This window comes from Oryza sativa, chromosome 3 (assembly GCF_034140825.1).
Source record: "Oryza sativa Japonica Group chromosome 3, ASM3414082v1".
NCBI lineage: Eukaryota > Viridiplantae > Streptophyta > Magnoliopsida > Poales > Poaceae > Oryza > Oryza sativa.
This window is the reverse complement of record NC_089037.1, coordinates 33945542-33964723: the sequence shown is the minus strand read 5'-3', so window position 1 is coordinate 33964723 and position 19182 is coordinate 33945542. Positions and strand designations below refer to the sequence as shown.

The 19182-nt window shown below is 45.4% G+C and overlaps 3 protein-coding genes across 7 annotated transcripts; all 3 read left to right on the top strand.

The window, feature by feature from the left end:
* Positions 1-4621: 4621 nt before the first annotated feature.
* LOC4334395 (zinc finger AN1 domain-containing stress-associated protein 14-like) lies at positions 4622-5696 on the top strand. The gene has a single exon (NM_001418767.1). The coding sequence runs from the start codon at positions 4718-4720 to the stop codon at positions 5429-5431; it is 714 nt and encodes a 237-aa protein (NP_001405696.1). The 5' UTR covers positions 4622-4717; the 3' UTR covers positions 5432-5696.
* Positions 5697-6588: 892 nt separating this feature from the next.
* On the top strand, positions 6589-13616 carry LOC4334394 (zinc finger A20 and AN1 domain-containing stress-associated protein 7-like). 4 transcript variants are annotated; one of them, NM_001402297.1, is made up of 2 exons: positions 6589-7279; positions 13305-13616. In NM_001402297.1, the coding sequence occupies exons 1-2, from the start codon at positions 6809-6811 to the stop codon at positions 13461-13463; spliced, it is 630 nt and encodes a 209-aa protein (NP_001389226.1). In that variant the 5' UTR covers positions 6589-6808; the 3' UTR covers positions 13464-13616. The 4 variants fall into 4 exon arrangements, with proteins under 4 accessions (NP_001389226.1, NP_001389227.1, NP_001389228.1 ...); NM_001402298.1 differs by lacking the exon at positions 13305-13616 and adding an exon at positions 10079-10864; NM_001402299.1 differs by lacking the exon at positions 13305-13616 and adding an exon at positions 7558-8224.
* A 2540-nt stretch (positions 13617-16156) lies between these two features.
* LOC4334392 (zinc finger A20 and AN1 domain-containing stress-associated protein 6-like) lies at positions 16157-18789 on the top strand. 2 transcript variants are annotated; one of them, NM_001402295.1, is made up of 2 exons: positions 16157-16366; positions 17803-18789. In NM_001402295.1, the coding sequence occupies exon 2, from the start codon at positions 17818-17820 to the stop codon at positions 18298-18300; it is 483 nt and encodes a 160-aa protein (NP_001389224.1). In that variant the 5' UTR covers positions 16157-16366; positions 17803-17817; the 3' UTR covers positions 18301-18789. The 2 variants fall into 2 exon arrangements, with proteins under 2 accessions (NP_001389224.1, NP_001389223.1); NM_001402294.1 differs by having other exon boundaries at positions 17797-18789.
* The last annotated feature ends 393 nt before the right edge of the window (positions 18790-19182 follow it).

Here is a 19182-nt window from a genome sequence, read left to right as displayed (position 1 = left end):
TTTTGAAAAAGGTTTATGTACAAAAATTGCTTAAAAAATCGTATTGATCCATTTTTTAAAAAAATAGTTAATACTAAATTAATTATGCGTTAATTGATTGCTCTGTTTTTCGTACGCATGGCATTAGTTCCTAACCGGGGGAAACGAACACAGCTTAAATCAAACAGAGCAAGACATCTCTATTTTCACAACAAATCATACACATATTTGTTGAGCTATATTCAATCTGATTTTACCAATCAAAATTCTTTAACCTTTCAGAACTGACTATATGGTATTGGTTATACCGACATGGAAGTTGGGACTTGATAGTATCAGAATAACCGCATAGGGGATTTGATTTATTAGTCAACTAAATATGGAGAGAGCTAGGCATCGGACGTTCGATATTTTATCAAATAACGGACGCCCGCCCACAGTGTCCCTTGGCGTCTGGCACATCAGTCACATGCATGTTGGCTTGTGGCGCACTGTGCATGCATGCATGGCGTATGTCAGATGCAAGTATTTTTCTACTTTCTATCTCTTTTCCTTTTTTAAAAAATGTGTCCAATATATAATTCTAGAGTTTTGCTCTGGTCCAGCACTTGGTACCTTAAGGTACTAGTACCTCCAAGTACCAAATGAAATCTGACCGTTCAATCAACTGGGGTAAGATCGGAAAGAAAGTAAAGAGCGACAACACCATCTCCTCATCCTCATCGACATATCAGTCGACGGCGCCGCATTCCGCCCTCCACACGCGACTGTCTTTGTCGCCGCCAGGCCGCCACCGCAGCCTGCCCTCCCCATAGGCCCTATCGCATCCTTCCTCCGTGGCAACGGCGGTGCGGTCGACGCTGCCGCAACATGTCCTGCCCCCCTCGGCCAACGCAATCTCCCCTGGTGTGACCGACTATGCCGCCGCCGCCGCTGCCACAGTTTCCTCCCCCTACGTGGCTTGGCAACCGCAAACTTGCTCCATAGCATCGGGACACAGGATCCAGCCTTCGTTGCTATGCATCGGAGGTTGTTATGGACCCTTTCACATGAGTACCGATTTTCTGTATGTCTGACAGAAGTTATATGGTAATATTGGTGATGAATAGGGAGACAAATTTAGGAGCATAAATGACCAAAAATATGTGTGAGACAGATATGAAGTATTGCTTTGGTGCTAGACGATGGATCTGGAACAGTGCTCTTAATTATCATGCTTGATTTATAAAACTGTTAAACTATATATTGACGGGCGAGGCTGAGTTTGATTTCTGGAACCTAGACCCTGGTGGCTGAACCTAGTCCCTGGTGATGGAATTTGTATTGAGATATTGCGGCGGATGGGCGAGCCCCGAATGGACGAAGGCGAGAAGGGGGCAGCTTCATCTTCCCTGCTTCGTCTCCTGTAGTGCCAGTGGTTGCCGTCGGTGTTGAGAGGAGGAGCGTCGTCGGCATGCTTCAGCTCAGATTTGGCGGCCTCCCCATCACGATGCAGGAAGGAGATGGCGAGGTGGCCCCCATGGCTTCGGCTACTGATCTTCCGGTCCGCCTGCCTGCATCGGGCGAGCCCTCGGCACTGCGCCGCGCGGAGACGAGGGAAGGGCGATGAGGACAGGGCTGGAACGACGGCGGCGGCAGCTCCTGTCGCTAGTTTGCATTGACAAACAATCGCTAATGTGAAAAGACTTCCTTACTCTTCCACCTCCGCGGTACCATCCCAAGTAACTGGCGGTACCGACGAATAATAGCCTTTGGATCTGATCCAATCAATGGCTCATATTTGGTACCACCACAACTTGTTGGACTGTAAAAAAACTCATAATTCTATTACACTATTTTATTTGGCATAATTAGATCTTTATAACAAGATTTCACATGGATATATTTTGATAAAAAAATATACATTAAAAAAATCAAACTTATGTTGCACCAAAATGTTTCATCACTTATGCAAATGTGTCAACCCAGTTCATAAAATGTTCCAAAAATGCAACATATAAAAAAGTATTGACTGCAACAATAAGTCAATAATCATCACTACATGAAACATTATGTATCAACTAGTGAAACATTGAAAAAAATCGTATGATACAATACATTTGCAAATATTTGATTTTGTTAAAATATTTTTGTATCTAGCTTGAAACATCGAATTGTAATTGTTGAAACATAAAAAAATATTTGCTGAAACATATAAAAAATAATGTGCAACATTACTAATGCATTAGTGAAACATTAATAAATACTTATTGGAACATTGCGTTTACAATATGTGCAACATTTAAAAAGTCAAAAAAAGTTCACCAGAATGTAGTCATATGATATCTTGTTATAAAGATTTAATTGTAACAAATCCAATGATATAATTAGTTTGAAATTCAGATAAATAATTTAAGAGAAAAAATCATTTTAAGTTTGAAATATGCTTGTATGAACGCTCAGACTTGCCATGCATCTGCTACTCCTTTGTACTATTGAGGCGTCTGATTTTTCTTTCCTGTCGGACGGCTGATGGTAAGTATTTTCGACTAAATATACGTAGTTTGCTTTAAAGTGCAGGGGATACCGGGATAAAACTACAGTTACAGTTACACATTTGAAAAATATATCCATAGGCTTCGGTTAACCTCACATATAAGTTTTCACCTAATTTAGTGAGCACGCTCCAACTGCAAAACTGGAGATGCATTCTAGTAATCATCTCTCCTGAGAAAAACCTCTTCTAAACCTAACCTTGCTTTTAGCCTGTCGACGTCCTCCCATCCAAGAAGCTATTGATGGCGGTGGTAGGGGAAGAGACGACGGCATTGCGGTGACACGAGGTGGTGCCTAGCTCTCTTCGGTGATGGGTGAGACAATAGCGTGGAAGATTGATCTTGATCTTGAACTGCGTCTCGCCTCGCCTTCCCGTGTGCCGCCGCCGCCGCCGATCAGTAGCGAAGCTTCTCGCGCCACGGTAGGGACTAATGGCGCGGCGAGCAGGACGGTCTCCGACCTGGTCGTTTTCGCCGCTTCGTTGACACTCGCCGCGCCAGATTCGGATGGAGTCGTCGACACGGCGATCGGCCAAGACGCTGTGCTTCCCGGAGGCGATGCAGCGAGCAAGAAGCGCGCCAAAACCGATCCTGACGAGGAGACCGATGGTGAGACTTCATGCCGCCGCCGGCCTCCACCACCCACCGCCGTTGCCGCCGCCGCCGCCGCCGTCGTCTCGGAGCCGGCGTGGGTGCGTGCCGAGCTCTTCCCCCTCCATGGCCTCCCCATGGACATGCCGCCGCTCCGCTTCATCGTGGCGAAGCTCTTGCAGCGCTCGGACTTCTACCCGCAGCAGGCGCGCTTCCTCCTCCCGTCCAGCGCCGCCGACAACCTCCGCGCTTTCCTCTCCGCCCAAGAGGGAGAAGCGTGCGGCCTCAACGAAACCAGCCGCCGCCGCCGCCGCCGCAGAGAAAAGCTCGCGGAAGCGACACGCGGTGGCGGCGAGAAGAGAAGGGAGGAGCCGCCGAGGTACGAGGGCGTGCCGGTGACCGTCTACCTGCGCGGCGGGCTCGTGTGCGAGCTGAAGCTGAGCAAGTTCAATGGCACCAAGGCCACGGTGATCAACGGCGGCGGGTACGCCAAATTCATGGCGGACGGTGGCCTCGTCAGGGGTGATCGCGTTGAGGTATTGGCATTCCGGCGGCCGCCTAATTATCGTCTCTGCTTCGTCATCGCCAAGAATGACGGTTAGCGTTAATTTTGTATGGAGATTACCAACCGCCGTAAATTTGGATTAGTTATCAGGATTTTTATCAGTTTGTTTTTAGGTTTTCTTTTTAGAAAATTGTTAGTCCATCCATACATAAATATGGATTATTACCAAGAATTTATCCGTTGTTTTGCTACGTTTATTTTTTATACATTTTTAAGAAAATTGTTAGTCCAACTATACGTAGAGTTGTATTCAGTTATATGTTCCACGCCAAAAAAAAAAAGAAAAAGGTTGTAGAATTGTACTCCCTCCGGGTTGATAATACTTGCCCTTTTGTATAAGGGCACGGTCTCCAAAAAACAACTTTGACCATTATTTTAAATTATAATATGTATAAAATTGTTAGCAAAACGACAAGTATTATCAGCCCGGAGGAAGTAGTATGTTACGCAGCAACTCGATGAGAACAAATAAGGAGACGAAGATTATCTGTATTTTTACGTCAAACATTGTTACCATTTTTGTTTTTCCTCCAAAATCTACTCCCTCCATCTAAAAGTGTTGAGCATATTTTGTTTTTTTTTGTTTTTTTAAAGATATGATCATATTAGCTCCGTTTTTAATATATGACACCGTTAATTTTTTTCACGTTTGACCATTTGTCACACTGGAAAGTCCGCGTTTCATTTCCTGGTATAGTATACCTCAATTAGAACGGATAAACAGAGGGAGGATATCTGTATTTTTGGCGCCAAACATGGTTTACCATTCTCTTTCCCTCGAAAATGTTATACTAATTAGGATAAGAAAAAGTTTAAAGCCGAGAAGAATCGCGTATCGGAGTACGACTCCGTCGTGAGCAAGCGGAGTCCGAGTCCGAGTCTGACGCTTGTTCCGAGTCGGACTCGCCGCCGGTGTCCATAAATCGTCACGCGCGCGAAACCATCCCGTCCCGCGCTTTCTTCTTCGCCGCCGCTCCCGTTCCCGCTCGCCGTCTCGCGATATCGGATCGAGGGTGGCCGGCTGCTACGACTCGCGCACGCGGCAGGCATGGCGACGAAGCGCAAGTGCCCCGCCAATGGCGACGACGGCGGCGTGGCCGACCTCGAGCCGGTAGCAGGTGGTTCCTTCGCCTCCCCGCCGCCGGAGAAGAAGGCCAAGTTGACCGTCGCCGTCGCCGTCGCCGTCGCGCCCTCCTCCTCCTCTTCTGCTACCACCGCTGCCGCGGGGGAGGCGACGGCCAAGCGCGAGCACGGAGGCTTCTTCGCCTTCGCGAGGCCCGAGAACAACACCAGGCTGAGCGTCGCCGTCGCGTCCTCCTCCTCTTCTGCATCCGCCGCCGCGGAGAAGGCGATGGCCAAGCTGACCGTCGCCGGCGTCGCGCCCTCCTCTTCTGCATCCGCCGCCGCCGCGGGGAAGGCGACGGCCAAGCGCGAGTACGGCGGCTTCTGCGCCTTCGCGAGGCCCGACGACAAAACCAGGTGGCGCGTCGCTGTCGCGTCGTCCGCCGCCGCCGCGGCGGACGCGTCGTATTCTTCTTCGTCGCCGGCGACGGGGGAGCAGCCGGAGGCGAACCGGTGCGCGACGTGCCGGAGGAAGGTGGGGCTGACGGGGTTCAAGTGCCGGTGCGGCGGCACGTTCTGCGGCGGCCACCGCTACGCCGACGAGCACGGCTGCGGCTTCGACTACAAGAGCTCCGGGAGGGAGCTGATCGCCAAGCAGAATCCGGTCGTCGTCGCCGACAAGCTGGCCTTCAGGATTTGATCAAGAATCCTCAACCACTATCCATGAGGTCAAATCGAAGTAGCCGATCAAAGATCAATGATCTGTTCTTCAATCTTGTGGGAAGTTGAATCCTTGTTTGCAATGATCGATTTTCTGTGCTCAGCGCACAATTAATTTGATGTAATTTTCGTCAAAGAAAAGTTAGTTGTAGTTCGCTGTAACAGAGTCAGTTTAATTCAGTTGATGTATCTATTTGGATCGATTGATATGTGCAGAAGCAAAGTACAAGTCTTTATTTACAGCTACTTAGTGGATCAGCGCCAGTACTCTCGATTGCTCTCAGCTGTACACTCCACAAGCATTGTTCTAATGTTCAGAGTTTCTCCGTGACAATGGAAAAACTATCTGCTGGTTTAATTACCTCTAAGATGCAAGCTAGTACTCTTAGAGGCATGTACAGGCAATGGAAGATCTACTTGAGTACAATCAATCTGACGAAATTGCTCATTTTGGTCGCTAGGCACGATTGAACAGTAATTTGGCAAATAATAGTAATTTGTCAAAAATTATCCAAAATAGCTATCACTTGGAAGTACTACTTATCAACATCAAACATTTCTAATTCAAATTTCTCCCCATCATACCCTCAGCCACCATTCCACGTCTAACTATATAATATTTTATTAAGGGTATTATAGTTTTTTTCTTTAACCTTAGCCCATACTAAACAATCTAGAATGACAAATATTCTAGGATAGGTAGTAACATGTAAAAAACAAAAAGAAAAAAAAAGAAAGAGGATGATCTCCTTGCTATGGCCTACGCTAACTGCTAGCCCTCCCCGAGGCAAAATAATTTCGGGCCGTTTTTTCTGGCTCGTTTTGTAATCACGTGCTGTTTGGGCCACATGCAATGGGCTAGCAGTGTATCTAAAAAGGAAAAAGTACACCAAAGGTCCCTCAACTTGTCATCGGTATAAAAAACGTCCTCGAACCGCAAAACCAGATATGCGGAGTCTTTAACTATACAAAACCGGTCACCCGAGGTCTTTTGGTGGTTTTGACCCCGGTTTTGGTCTACGTGGCGCTGAGTCAGCGTGGGACCCACGTGGGCCCCACATGTCAGCTAGTCCACGTCAGTTCCTCTCTCTTTCCCCTCCTCTCCCTTCCTCTTCTCTCTTTCTCACTCTTCTCTCTGGTGCTGTGGGTAGGCCGGCGCCGCCGGCCGACGGGTGGGGAGGAGACCGACGGGGCGAGACAGGAGAGGAGGTCCGGCGGCCGGCGGCGGCGGCGACGGCGACTACGCGAGAGCAGGGGAGCAAGGCGGCGGCGGCGGCGACGACGCGGCGCCGATGTGCACTTGGTCTCGGTGAAGATTGGGAAGTCGTCGTCCCCGTAGGATTCGTGCCTCCCGACGATGCGCCTGGCTTGCCGCCGCCGCGGAGATCGTCGGCACCATGAAGTTCTTCGCGGCGCCCGAGGGGCGAGCGGGCTTGGGCGCCGTCGTCCTCGTCGCCGCGTCACGCTGCCCGCTGTTCTCCTTCTTCGCGCTACTTGTTCTTCTCCTATTCCAGCCGCACCACCAGCTTGCCGCGTCCCACGTCGCCGTGAACCAGCAGGTGAGCCTTGTGCCGGATGCGGCGGCGGCGAAGGCGGCCGGGGTCGGGAACGGCGCGGTGGTGGACGTGGGCGACGAGGAGGAGGAGGGCAGCGGGTCGAGGTGGATGCTGATAGTGGTGACGACGACGCGGTCGGGCGGCCGGGAGCGGCGGCGGCGCAACGCCGCGCTCGCCCACGTCGAGAAGCACTACTTCTCCGGCGTCGTCCACTTCGCCGACGCCGCCGGTGTCTACGACGCCCATTTCTTCGACAAGATCCGCCAGACCGAGTCAGTACTCCATCCATCCATCCCATTTGGTTTCTCACTTCCTTTTTTTTTTGCTTGATTATTAGTACTATTTCATTTAGGTTGCAAATTGGAATGTGCTAATCCGAATGCTTCTTTCTTCATGTTGATTTCTAACCTCAGAGGTTGAACCTCTCACATTTTTTGCTTGATTATTAGGAGCACTCCTTCGTTTATAGGTTGCCAATTGGAATGTGCTAATCTGAATGCTTCTTGATTGATTCTTCGTGTTGATTTCTAACCTCAAACTCCGGGTCAAGCTGGCCGCTGCCAAGAACCGCCTCACCGCCGCCGACGCCTTGCTCCCCCGCCGATGCCTTGCTCCCCTCGCTGGCCGCCACGTCGCCGGTTGGGGAAGGACTTGATGGCGACGTCACGGCCGGTGAGGAGGTCGACGCCGGCCTCCCCGCTCCCCTTGCTTGCCTACCTCATCCCTCGATGGCGGTCCGCCTCCGTGCCTGTGGCTTCTGCAATGGCGGACGAGAGCAATGGCGGCGGCGCGTCGCCAGTCGCCAGCCGCCGTCGTCGTGTCGCCCGTCGCCGGCCGCCGACGCCCTCGTCCTCTCCCTCCTCGCCCCACCGAAGGCAGCAACCCACCGACGTCCTCCCCAGCTGCCTACCCAAACAGAAGAGTGAGAGAGAGGAGAAAGGGAGAGGAGGGGAGAGAGTGATGACGTGGCCAGCTGACATGTGGGGCCCACGTGGGTCCCGCGCTGACTCAGCCGCCATGTAGATAAATACCGGGTTAAAACCACCGAGGGACATTAGGTGATCGGTTTTATATAGTTAAGTACCTCGCATATCTGGTTTTACGGTTCGAAGATATTTTTTATTCCGATTACAAGTTGAGGGACCCTCGGTTTACTTTTTCCATCTAAAAATCCTTTGTTGAAAAAAAAAGAAAGAAGAAATACTATAATTTTCTGGATAAGCATGCTGACATCATCTCGTGGACCATTCGCGATTGGTTCGGAGAAATCTAGGAGGCGCTGGCTGGAGCGTGGAGCCTGCAGCACAAGTGCACCGCCGGCGAGAGGGAGAGGGCCGGCGCGGCGGCGCGTGCTCACCTGCCGCTGCTTTTTCTGCACGACCGCGACCAAAGACGATTACAATAAAATATTCGGTCTTATCTTTTTCTTATGTTCGTACTTATCAACTAAATTTTAAATTTTTAACCTTAAATTTACGAATATACCAAACAATGAAACCGATTGATGTTCAAAAGCACGAAAACACTCGTACTCGAGCGTCCGATTAAAAAAAATTAAGCTCTTCGCACTGCTCTCAACCACTCGTTTATTTATCTCACTCTTGCTTTCCCTCTCCCTCTTTTCTCTCGCTCCCTTATCTTCTCCTGTACCATGGATAGATGATGAGTGTAGACAGGTGGGTGTGGGAGGCGACCTCGTAACAGTAGGACGAGACCGAGGTCGTGGTGGAGCTTGTGACTCGGGACAGCTAGATTTATCTATGTGGCATGCGAATGAACTCGTAACAGTAGGACGAGACCGAGGTCGTGGTGGAGCTTGTGACTCGGGACAGCTAGATTTATCTATGTGGCATGCGAGTGAACGAGGTAAGTTGGGGAAGAGGGAGGTATGACACTCAGGGTGGCGTGCGACAACGGTGTAGTCACCTATGTTGTGAAGATGATGTTGAGGTGGCATCATGTGATGATTTTTGTCTTGAGCTCCCAGATCTAGGCAGTAGCTACCCTTCTTCTCCTCTCGCGTTTCAGAAGATTGGCGTGCTCGAAGACGACGTCCTTGCTTCACCTCTAGGAACCCACGAGAACGGAGGACCAGAAAAGTGGATGGGCATGTTGTGAATTTTCAATGTTTCAATCCATGCATTTGAATGTTTCATTGGTTTGAGAAAATTGTTGCATTGGGTTTTAGATAGTGTCCTACTTTTATTTCTTCGATTTTAGATCTATACATGTTTCAATATCTCAAAATTATTCGTTTCATCTGGTGATTCAATTGCATTTCACTGTTTTCAAGAGTTGAAGTATTCTTTTATTGACTATTGAAATCCTTTTTAATAAGGGGTGAAATAATGTCCGACTTTTAGCAAAAAAAATCAGACTTCTGATATGTAGTTTATTTTTTTTAAAAAAAAGCCTAAAACTCCAAAAACTCTTGTAAAACCAGGGTGATTTCCCTGCCGGAGTACGGTATATGTGTGATTTTGGAAAGGGTAAATTGGAACCATGCCATTATAATTTTGTAAAGTTTGAGATATGCCATCGATATTTTAATGACACGTAGGACTTATATAAGTCAATGACATGCGGGTCAGGATGTCATATCTCAACCGACTAGCGACGTCGTCTCCAACAGAGTAGCGGACTCCGCGTTAGCTTACCGAAAGAAAAGAAAAACTCGGAGCTTTCCCGAAATCTTTTTTAAAAAAAACAACCCGCATGCCCTATCCCAAAAAGGAAAATTGGAACCATGCCATTATAATTTTGTAAAGTTTGAGATATGTCATCGATATTTTAATGACACGTAGGACTTATATAAGTCAATGACATGTGGGTCAGGATGTCATATCTCAAATTCTATAAAATTATAATGGCATGGTTCCAATTTTCCCTTTTGGGATAGGGCATGCGGGTTGTTTTTTTTAAAAAAGATTTCGGGAAAGCTCCGAGTTTTTCTTTTCTTTCGGTAAGCTAACGCGGAGTCCGCTACTCTGTTGGAGACGACGTCGCTAGTCGGTTGGCAAGTGGAGTCCGACTTGCCGTCTTCCTCCCTCCCACCATCACATAAATCGCAGGGCACCCAACCCGCAACTCCAACTCGCCAACCCACCCTGTACCCGCCGCTCGATCGCCGCCGTTCTCGCCCGAAGAAGGAAAGCGCCATGGCGTCGATGAAGCGGAAGTGCCCCGATGACGAGACGGCCTGCGGCTCCGGCGCCGGCGCCGCCATGTGCGTCACCGGCTGCGGATTCTTCGGCTCCGAGGCCACCAACAACATGTGCTCCCGGTGCTACCGCGAGCACTCCGCGGACAACGACGCCGTGGAGGAGGCGGCGGCAGCCAACAGCGACCTCGAGCTGGTTGGCGTGGCGGAGACGACGACGAAGAAGGCCAGGATGAGCGCCGTCGTCCCCGTCGCCGTCGCGTCATCTTCATCGGCGGCGGCAGAGCAGCCGGCGGCGAAGGCTGCTACGGCGCCGAACCGGTGCGCGGCGTGCCGGAAGAAGGTGGGGCTGACGGGGTTCAAGTGCCGGTGCGGCGGCAACTTCTGTGGCGGCCACCGCCACGCCGACGCCCACGGCTGCGGCTTCGACTACAAGAGCGCCGGGAAGGAGCAGATCGCCAAGCAGAACCCGCTCGTCGTCGCCGACAAGCTGGCCACCCGGATTTGAGCTCTCCTCTCTCTCTTCCATGGAATCCAACAGCAGTCTGCAAAACCATCGACGAGCACAAGCAAACATTGAGTAGCAAGCTCAGTGATCTGTTCTGAAACATGTAAGATTGAATACTTGCATGTAATTTAGTATTTGTTTTCACTGAAGAAACATGTTCCCATTGACAATAATCTTTATTTATGAGCCAAAAGAACAGATCTTTGTTTAGGTGATAGAAATCATCCATTTGTTAAGCTTGTTGTTGATTGATGCACGCATCAAATAGTACAAATTGACACAAGCAGGCTCTGGTTCAATCCCTGCTTACCGGCTTGCACATAATTTTTTAGTGTCAAATAGTCACTTGCTGATTTGCTATACAATCTTCAAGCTGAATTTGATCGATGTTCTAGTTCTACCAATCCCGTAGCGGAAAATGAGTTGCTTACGAGTGAGTTTTCAGAAGAAGAGGTGAAAAATGCTATATTTCAAATGGAACATAATAAAGCTCCAGGGCCTGATGGTTTTCCGGCGGAGTTTTATCAAATGTTCTGGGAGGTAATTAAGGATGACCTAATGGCAGTCTTTAGAGACTTTCATAGGGGCAATCTTTCTCTCAATAATTTGAATTTTGGTATTATTACTCTTCTACCCAAGAATAAGGAGGCAAGGCAGATTCAACAATATAGACCGATATGCTTACTTAATGTAAGTTTCAAGGTCTTTACTAAGATTATGACAAATAGGATTGCTCTAGTAGCACAAAAAGTCATAAGACCTTCACAGACTGCCTTTCTAAAAGGAAGAAATATCATGGAAGGGGCCATTATCCTTCATGAAACGTTACATGAGATGCATAGGAAGAAGTTAGATGGGGTCATTCTCAAGCTAGATTTCGAAAAAACATATGATAAGGTAGACTGGAAATTTCTTCAGCAGACCATGAGGATGAAAGGCTTTTCGGAACGTTGGTGCAAATGGATAGAGCAGATAGTGACAGGAGGAAGTGTAGCTGTAAAAGTCAACGATGAAATCGGGAATTTTTTTCAAACAAAAAAAGGGTTGCGACAAGGGGATCCCTTATCACCAATTTTATTTAATTTGGTGGCGGATATGTTGGCAATTCTAATCAATAGGTCGACTGAAAGAGGAATGACACGAGGTGTAATACCGAATTTGGTAGATAACGGGCTGTCAATTTTGCAATATGCAGATGATACCATTATCTTTATGGAAAATGATGTAGAAGAAGCCAAAAATCTTAAAATGGTACTAAGTGCCTATGAGAAGCTTTCAGGCTTAAAAATCAATTTTCATAAGAGTGAGATGTTCTGTTACGGAAAAGCTAAGGAAGTAGAAAATGCATTTTCTTTTCTATTTGGCTGCAAGATAGGGTCCTACCCTTTTAGATATCTAGGCCTTCCAATGCACTATAAAAGGCTGGCAAACAATGACTGGAAGGAGTTAGAGGATAGATTCGAAAAAAAGCTCAGTAGCTGGAAAGGAAAGTTTCTGTCAACAGGAGGGAGGTTAATCCTCATCAATTCAGTGCTAAGCAGTCTAGCAATGTATGCTTTCATTCTTTGAGATACCTAAAGGTATCTTAAAGAAACTGAACTATTATAGATCCAGATTTTTTTGGCAATGTGATGAACATAAAAAGAAGTATATGCTGGCCAAATGGAGTGTACTTTGCAAACCCAAGGAGTGTGGAGGTTTAGGGATTCAGAACTTAGAGATTCAAAATAAGTGCATGCTTAGTAAATGGATCTTTAAGTTAATCAATGAAGAGGGAATTTGGCAAAATTTGCTTAGAAAAAAATATTTGGCAAAAAAAACCATTCTACAGGTTCAAAAGCAACAAGGAGATTCTAATTTCTGGGCTAGTCTCATGACGGCAAAAGAATCATTCCAATTACTTGGACACTTTAAGGTGAGAAATGGGAAACAAGTTAGATTTTGGGAGGATTGTTGGATGGGAAACAAATCTCTTGAGAAAGAATTTCCTAATTTGTACAACCTGGTTCAGAATAAGAATACAGTAGTTGCTAAGGTTTTGGAAACGATACTGTTGAATATGTCCTTTAGAAGAGCGATAGTTGGGAAAAACTTGGAAGATTGGTATGTCATTGTCTCGAAAGTGGCTAATGTTAACCTGACAAGTCATCTTGACCAATTCATATGGAAAACTAATAAACAAGGGTTGTTTACCGTAAACTCTATGTATAAGTTACTTATGTTTGATGGAGTAATACCTAGGAAATCTTTAATTTGGAAGCTAAGAATTCCATTAAAGATTAAGATTTTCCTATGGTATTTGAATAAAGGGGTGATTCTAACAAAGGATAATCTAGCTAAGAGAAGATGGAAGGGTAGCTTATTGTGTAGCTTTTGTGACTCTAAAGAGTTGATACAACACCTTTTCTTTAATTGTATAATGGCTAGATACATATGGAGTGCGGTTTATTTTACTTTCGGGGTTAGACAACTCAGAAGTTGCGCTCATATGTTTGGTAATTGGTTGAATGGTTTTGAACCTAAACTCAAAAGACAAACTTGGGAGGGCATAGCGGCAATTTGTTGGGGTTTGTGGCTTAGTAGGAATGACATAGTCTTTAACGGCTACAATCATATTTCTTTCTTACAGGTAATATTCAAGGCAATTCATTGGGCAAGGCTTTGGTCTTTGCTTCTTAAAAAAGTTGAAGGAGAAGAAGCTCAAGTCAAGTGCAGAATTTTGGAGAAGCGAGTTATGGAGTTCTTCTCTACCTTTGGATGGAATTTTCGAAGAAGAATTGAAGTTTAGCCTCTATTTCTCTTTAATCGTTTGTTAAACTTTTATTTGTGTGTCCCTATGTAATGAGAGGAGTCTTTTGTACTCGTGACTATGGTTTTGGCTGTGTACACCCTCGCAAGGTGTAGAGGCCGGGTTTAATATAATCCATTATCTAAAAAAAAAGTTCTACCAATCCCAATATCTCAATTGAATCTCTTGACAACTAGTGTTCTTAGGATAATTGTATCACCTTAATGTAATTGACTGAGTTCAATAAAAGCTTCCATTATGTAAAAAAAAGTCCTAGTTTGGTGAAAGCGTTTGCAACCAGCTATAAATAATGCAATCACGCTGAATGAATTGCTCGCTTTAGCACACTCCGCACCCCTTGGCAGCATACGCTACCTTTTTTCTTTCTTTCTTTTTGGAACGGAAGCCTTGGGAGCAATGCTCAATTGCTCAAAGTTCCTCGATGACAATGGATTGTTCACTGTTAATTTAGTTTCCCCTGAGATGCAAGATTTATAGGTACTGTGCAGCCTGTAGTAGCAATTGCAACCAACAGATCTAATCGATCCGACAAAAGATTTTGATCCTTTTGATCAAAATTACACCGTGAGGTTGGGTTATGTTATGCTGCCCCTGCCTACGCGATCGGCTCAGCTCCGCCGTCCCCCCTTCGCCGCTGGCCGCCGCGGTCATCTTCACGACATACGCCGCCGTTTCTCCGCTGCCCACTCACCGCCCCGACGCGGGTTGCGGGCCGCGGACGTGACGCGGCCCATCTTAGTGGGCCCGTAGTTGGCCTTAGGTTATATTTTTTTTTCTTTTCTTCCTCTTTAATCAAGGTTACATATGCCCGGTTTATATTTTAATTTTTCTTCTTCAAACTTCTAACTTTTCTGTCACATCGAACTTTTCTACACACAAACTTTTAACTTTTCCGCCACATCGTTACAATTTCTTCAAACTTCCAATTCTGGCGTGTAACTAAACACAACCATACTTACATTCCATATTCCTTTGATTTTTTTATAAACAGTAAATTCACAAAACCATAGACATCAATAACGTAAAATCTAAGTTGTACAATTTGTTTCGTGAGTTTCTTAGCAAAATATTTCATAAAACCCTAGCTGCAAGGTTATATCGTTAATTTAATAAATATGTTCATCTATAATAATTGTTAAAACATTTGTAATGCATGCGGAGTATATGTGTATTTTACCCTACATAAAAATATGAGGTTTCTCGAAACAATTTTATCTCCAAACATAAGATTCCTAAAACACAAATAACAATAATTAAGGTAGTTTGCGCTTTGAAAATGAAAAAGAATTTGTTTCATTGACTTTTTGTTGACGTCAATGCATCAGGCATCTCAATCCCGATTGCTGATATGAAAGTACCCCAAACGACGAGATGGCCACCGACTCAAGCACGGTTGCCGCCATGTTGAGCCTGCTGTGAACTTGTGATTTCTTCGGCGTGCGACTTGGAAGGTGGAAGTAGCTTCTCTATAGCACACAAACAACACGATGAACCGATGGCTATGGAGAAGAGAAGGCAACTGCCAGTGTGAAAGATGATGAGCACGTCTATAGTGCTCCCAATGTTGACCCGAAGAACAAGGTAGCAAGACCATGATAAGCGTGGTTGCCAATTTAGGACAAATCTAAAGCACTTAACAAGTACTCCCTCCGGTTCTATAATAATTAACGTTTTGGACAAGGTTAAGGTCAAACTTTAATAACTTTGATCATCAATAATTTTAAAAATATTTAGTTCAAAGAAACTAGAACAACATATATAGATTTGTCTTTCAAAACACTATAATGTAAGCATTCATCTATTTCTTATGTATATTATAATAGAAAAATAAGGTTAAAGGTACATTTTGTAGACCGTGTCATTGTCCAAATTGTCAATTAAAATGAAACCGGAGGGAGTATACATGAAGCTACATGCAACTACATATATTGATGTAGCAACAATTGATCGGCTACGATGGCTGTCACAGCAGCAACTTGAAATTATTGCAAGCTGCAACAGCATTCAATTACCGTAGCCGCTGTAACTAGGGGCGGAGACAGGAGTAGGGTAGCTAGCGCTGCCGCCCTACTCTTGATCCTAAATATTCATTAAAATTTTATTTTAAAACTTTTAAAACTAGAATATAAAGACAGAATTATATAAATTCTGGCTCCACCACTGACTGCGACAACAATTCAATGGGATTACCTCTAACATATCGAATTGTACATTAATATCATCTGCGCTAGCTTGAGTTGTGCAATGCTTAACCAACAAATTGGACCTTAATGAAGCTCCACTTGTGACAACTACTAAAACTTTCAACTAAATCCGAATTTAACCAGCCGTGTTCAGGCGACGAGCCCCACCTGTACACATTAAACACTCAATCATCCAGCTTCAGCTGGGTCCCACAAAGTGATTTCAAATGGGCCCCACAACAATCGCCCTCATGTTGAATCTTCGCGTCTAGAAGCATCCGGCTCCTAATCCCCACCAGATTACACTACCATTCCACCTAGCTTAATTTAATTAATTAATCCTTTCAGCCCAGCCCAACCACCCCCCTAATCACATAATCAAATTTAATCATCCCCACTTCTAAAAAATCGAAGCGAAAAGTTGAAAAAGCCGTGTCCGAATGCGGAAATGGGTGGCCTTTATATACAAACCCCGACGCCACGCAGCTCGCCCGAAGAAGAAAAAAAAAAGGAAGGAAAAAAAAAAAGAGAAGGCGACGCGAAAAGCAGAAAGGAAAAAAAAAAAACTCCGTTCTCTCCTGGAAGAACAGGTTGGGGAAGGAGAGGAGAGGAGAGGAGAGGAGAGGAGAATCCGCGTAGGCTGCCCCCCGCAGATCCGATCGATCGGGCCTCTCCGGCGAACCCCTCGTCCTCCTCGCGGTAAGGCTCGATCTGAGATTGTTTGCTATTTGGTGGTGGCATGTAATTTTGCTTGCTGGTATGGTTGGTTTGTTGAATTGTAAGATGTTTTAGTCTTGGTTGAGGTCGATCTAGGATTTGATGGTCGATCTAGGATTCGATGAGTAGATTGGCGTGGTTGATGGTTAGGCACGGATTAGTATGTCTCAATTTGGTGTGCCTGCTATGATGATGGATGAATTGCCTTTGACTTTTTGGGTATGAAAACATGGGGGTAAATTTACGCAGAGAGATTAGTTTCCGGATGGGGTAATTGTTTGTTTATGGCCTTGATTACACGCCGGACGTAGCTTCTTCCATGTGGCGTAGCTGAGATTTGCAGACCAACATACCAAGTGCGTTTAGCTGGTAGGATGGCTTTCTTGTGGTGTTCACTTCTGTGGACAGGATATTGTTGTCTTGTTGAGGTTTCTTGCGGTTTAGTCAGCAGAGATTGCAATGATCATGAAGGCAATTGCATCGAATTTTTGTGATCTAAGCATGGGAATTCACAATGGTGTGGTGTTGCTTGCCGACGACGAATATGGAAATTGGTGATTGTACAAGGTATTTTCATGTGTATGGAAACGACAATACATTGTACCAGCTTAATATATCATCGCTTCATTTGTTTGCATTGGTTTAGCTCATCATGGCACCCTCTCTGTTTTGCTGGGCTGGTCTCACACACAACTTATTGCAAATAGGCACATTTTTAGTTTATCTCCCACATATGTGCGTGCTAGGGAATATTTTTAGCACCAGGTAATACATATTGAAAAGTGAAGTAGTCCAATCTAGATTCTATCCATATATATGCATATTTTTTTCTGTTGATATATCACCAGGGAATACCTTTTGAGAATGGGAGTAGCCCAATCAGGTATATGGTTATGAACTAGTCTGTGTCAATTGTTGAGGTCTGATCAAACTCATGTGCTAACTGCTAAGGCAGTTCCTCTGTCCATAAATATGCCACTTATTTGGTAATACTCAGTGAGTACCTGTGGCATTTCATCTCAATGATAGGAATGGATTACTAAATTCGTGTTGTATGTGGGGATGAGTTATTGTCACAGACAGGGCAGTTCCTCCCAATTGTTATTGCCCTTGGGTGATCAGATGCAATGGAGTTTTATTAGCACTATTCTTTGTGACCTTGAACCTTATTGGCAGGTACAACCAACTAAATTTGTTCTGTAGGTTGGGATGTTGTCTTGTCATGCATGGTCTACTCAATTATATCATGTAATAAAGTTATACTCCACACTTGTGAGAAAATTCTTGCTGAAGGGGTGATGGCTATCTGACTCTTACCTAGTTCCAACTACCTTATACATTTGGTGCAATGGCCATGTCGAATGGTCTTGAAGTTTATTGATTAATGATTAAGTTGTTATTTTCTATTGAAGGTGCAGTTGGTGTTCCTTACAATGGCACAAGAGAGCTGGAAAAAGGAGGCAGAGGAGACTGGAGTCCACACACCTGAGGCCCCTATATTGTGCGTTAACAACTGTGGCTTCTTTGGCAGCCGGATGACAGAAAACATGTGCTCAAAGTGTTATAGGGACACCGTTAAGGCCAAGACAGTGGCCACTGTTGTGGAGAAGAAACCTCTTGCTTCATTGTCTTCCACACCTTTGGTGACAGAAGTCACAGATGGAGGGTCTGGTTCAGTTGCAGATGGGAAACAAGTAATGGAGGAGGATACACCAAAGCCACCCAGTAACCGTTGCTTATCATGCCGGAAGAAGGTTGGGTTGACAGGATTCAAGTGCCGCTGCGGAGGCACCTTCTGTTCAATGCACCGCTATGCCGATTCACACAAATGCACATTTGATTACAAGCAGGTCGGGAGGGAGCAGATTGCCAAACAGAATCCTCTTGTGAAAGCTGACAAGATCACCAAAATCTGATGGCGGTTCTAGAGGAGCGATGCTCGTTTATTTCCTCATGGTGTTACTTGATCTGTCAAGTTTACTTCAAGATTATACTTCAGGGGTTGGATGTATCTATCATTCTCCTGGGATTTGCTTTGCCAATGAACGCCTTCGACAAACACCACGGATTGATGTCTCTCTAGCACTGGAGCACTGCTCAATGCGCTTGGGCACGCCTTCAAGGCTATATTTCTTGGTGTTTGCGTGGGAACTTTGATTGGCACAGGTGCACTTCTCCTTATTTGCAGTATGAATAATGTAAATATTTATATTTTATTCAGTATGCAATTCTACTGATTATATTATTATGCCCAAGGTTCGCCAGGCTTCCATTATCACCTGCTACAGTTTGTTTAGATAGATTACTGTGTGTATTGTAGATATAATACTTTTGGTGCCATAATGTTGTTATCCAGTGTCAATACCTCTTATTCAGAGCTTGTTTAGAAGGATCCTGGTTGGTGATAAGCATGGTTGCTCTGATCTTGTTTTGTTAGTGTTATGATAGCATGAGCCAACCATACTACAAGATAAAATTCTTACTAGAGATAACAGTGGAACATAATCAATCAACCATCGAGTAGCCACTGCCCAGTGATTAAGAACAGCTTGGCTGCACCAGTGAGAGCAGGTACAATAGCAGGCTATAAGCCAGCTGCAAACATATTTTAAGAAGATAAATGAGGAGAGAGGAGAGGAGCGGGCTACAGATTTGTAGCCAGTTGTAGCACGGACTTCAAGACGCAGTGTATGCATGACAGGTGGGACTAGGTATTAATTGTGTAGTATATAACTATTGTATGAATGAGCTATTAGATTGGCTATAGATAAATTAGAGTTAGTAGTTGGCTATACTAT

Excerpts from the sequence above, each read along its gene's own strand:
- LOC4334395 (NM_001418767.1), top strand. The coding sequence starts at position 4,718 with ATGGCGACGAAGCGCAAGTGCCCCGCCAATGGCGACGACGGCGGCGTG.
- LOC4334392 (NM_001402295.1), top strand. The coding sequence starts at position 17,818 with ATGGCACAAGAGAGCTGGAAAAAGGAGGCAGAGGAGACTGGAGTCCAC.
- LOC4334394 (NM_001402298.1), top strand. The coding sequence starts at position 6,809 with ATGCGCCTGGCTTGCCGCCGCCGCGGAGATCGTCGGCACCATGAAGTT. Across the intron at positions 7,280-10,078 it reads GACAAGATCCGCCAGACCGA|GGCACCCAACCCGCAACTCC; the intron begins GTCAGTACTCCA and ends CATAAATCGCAG.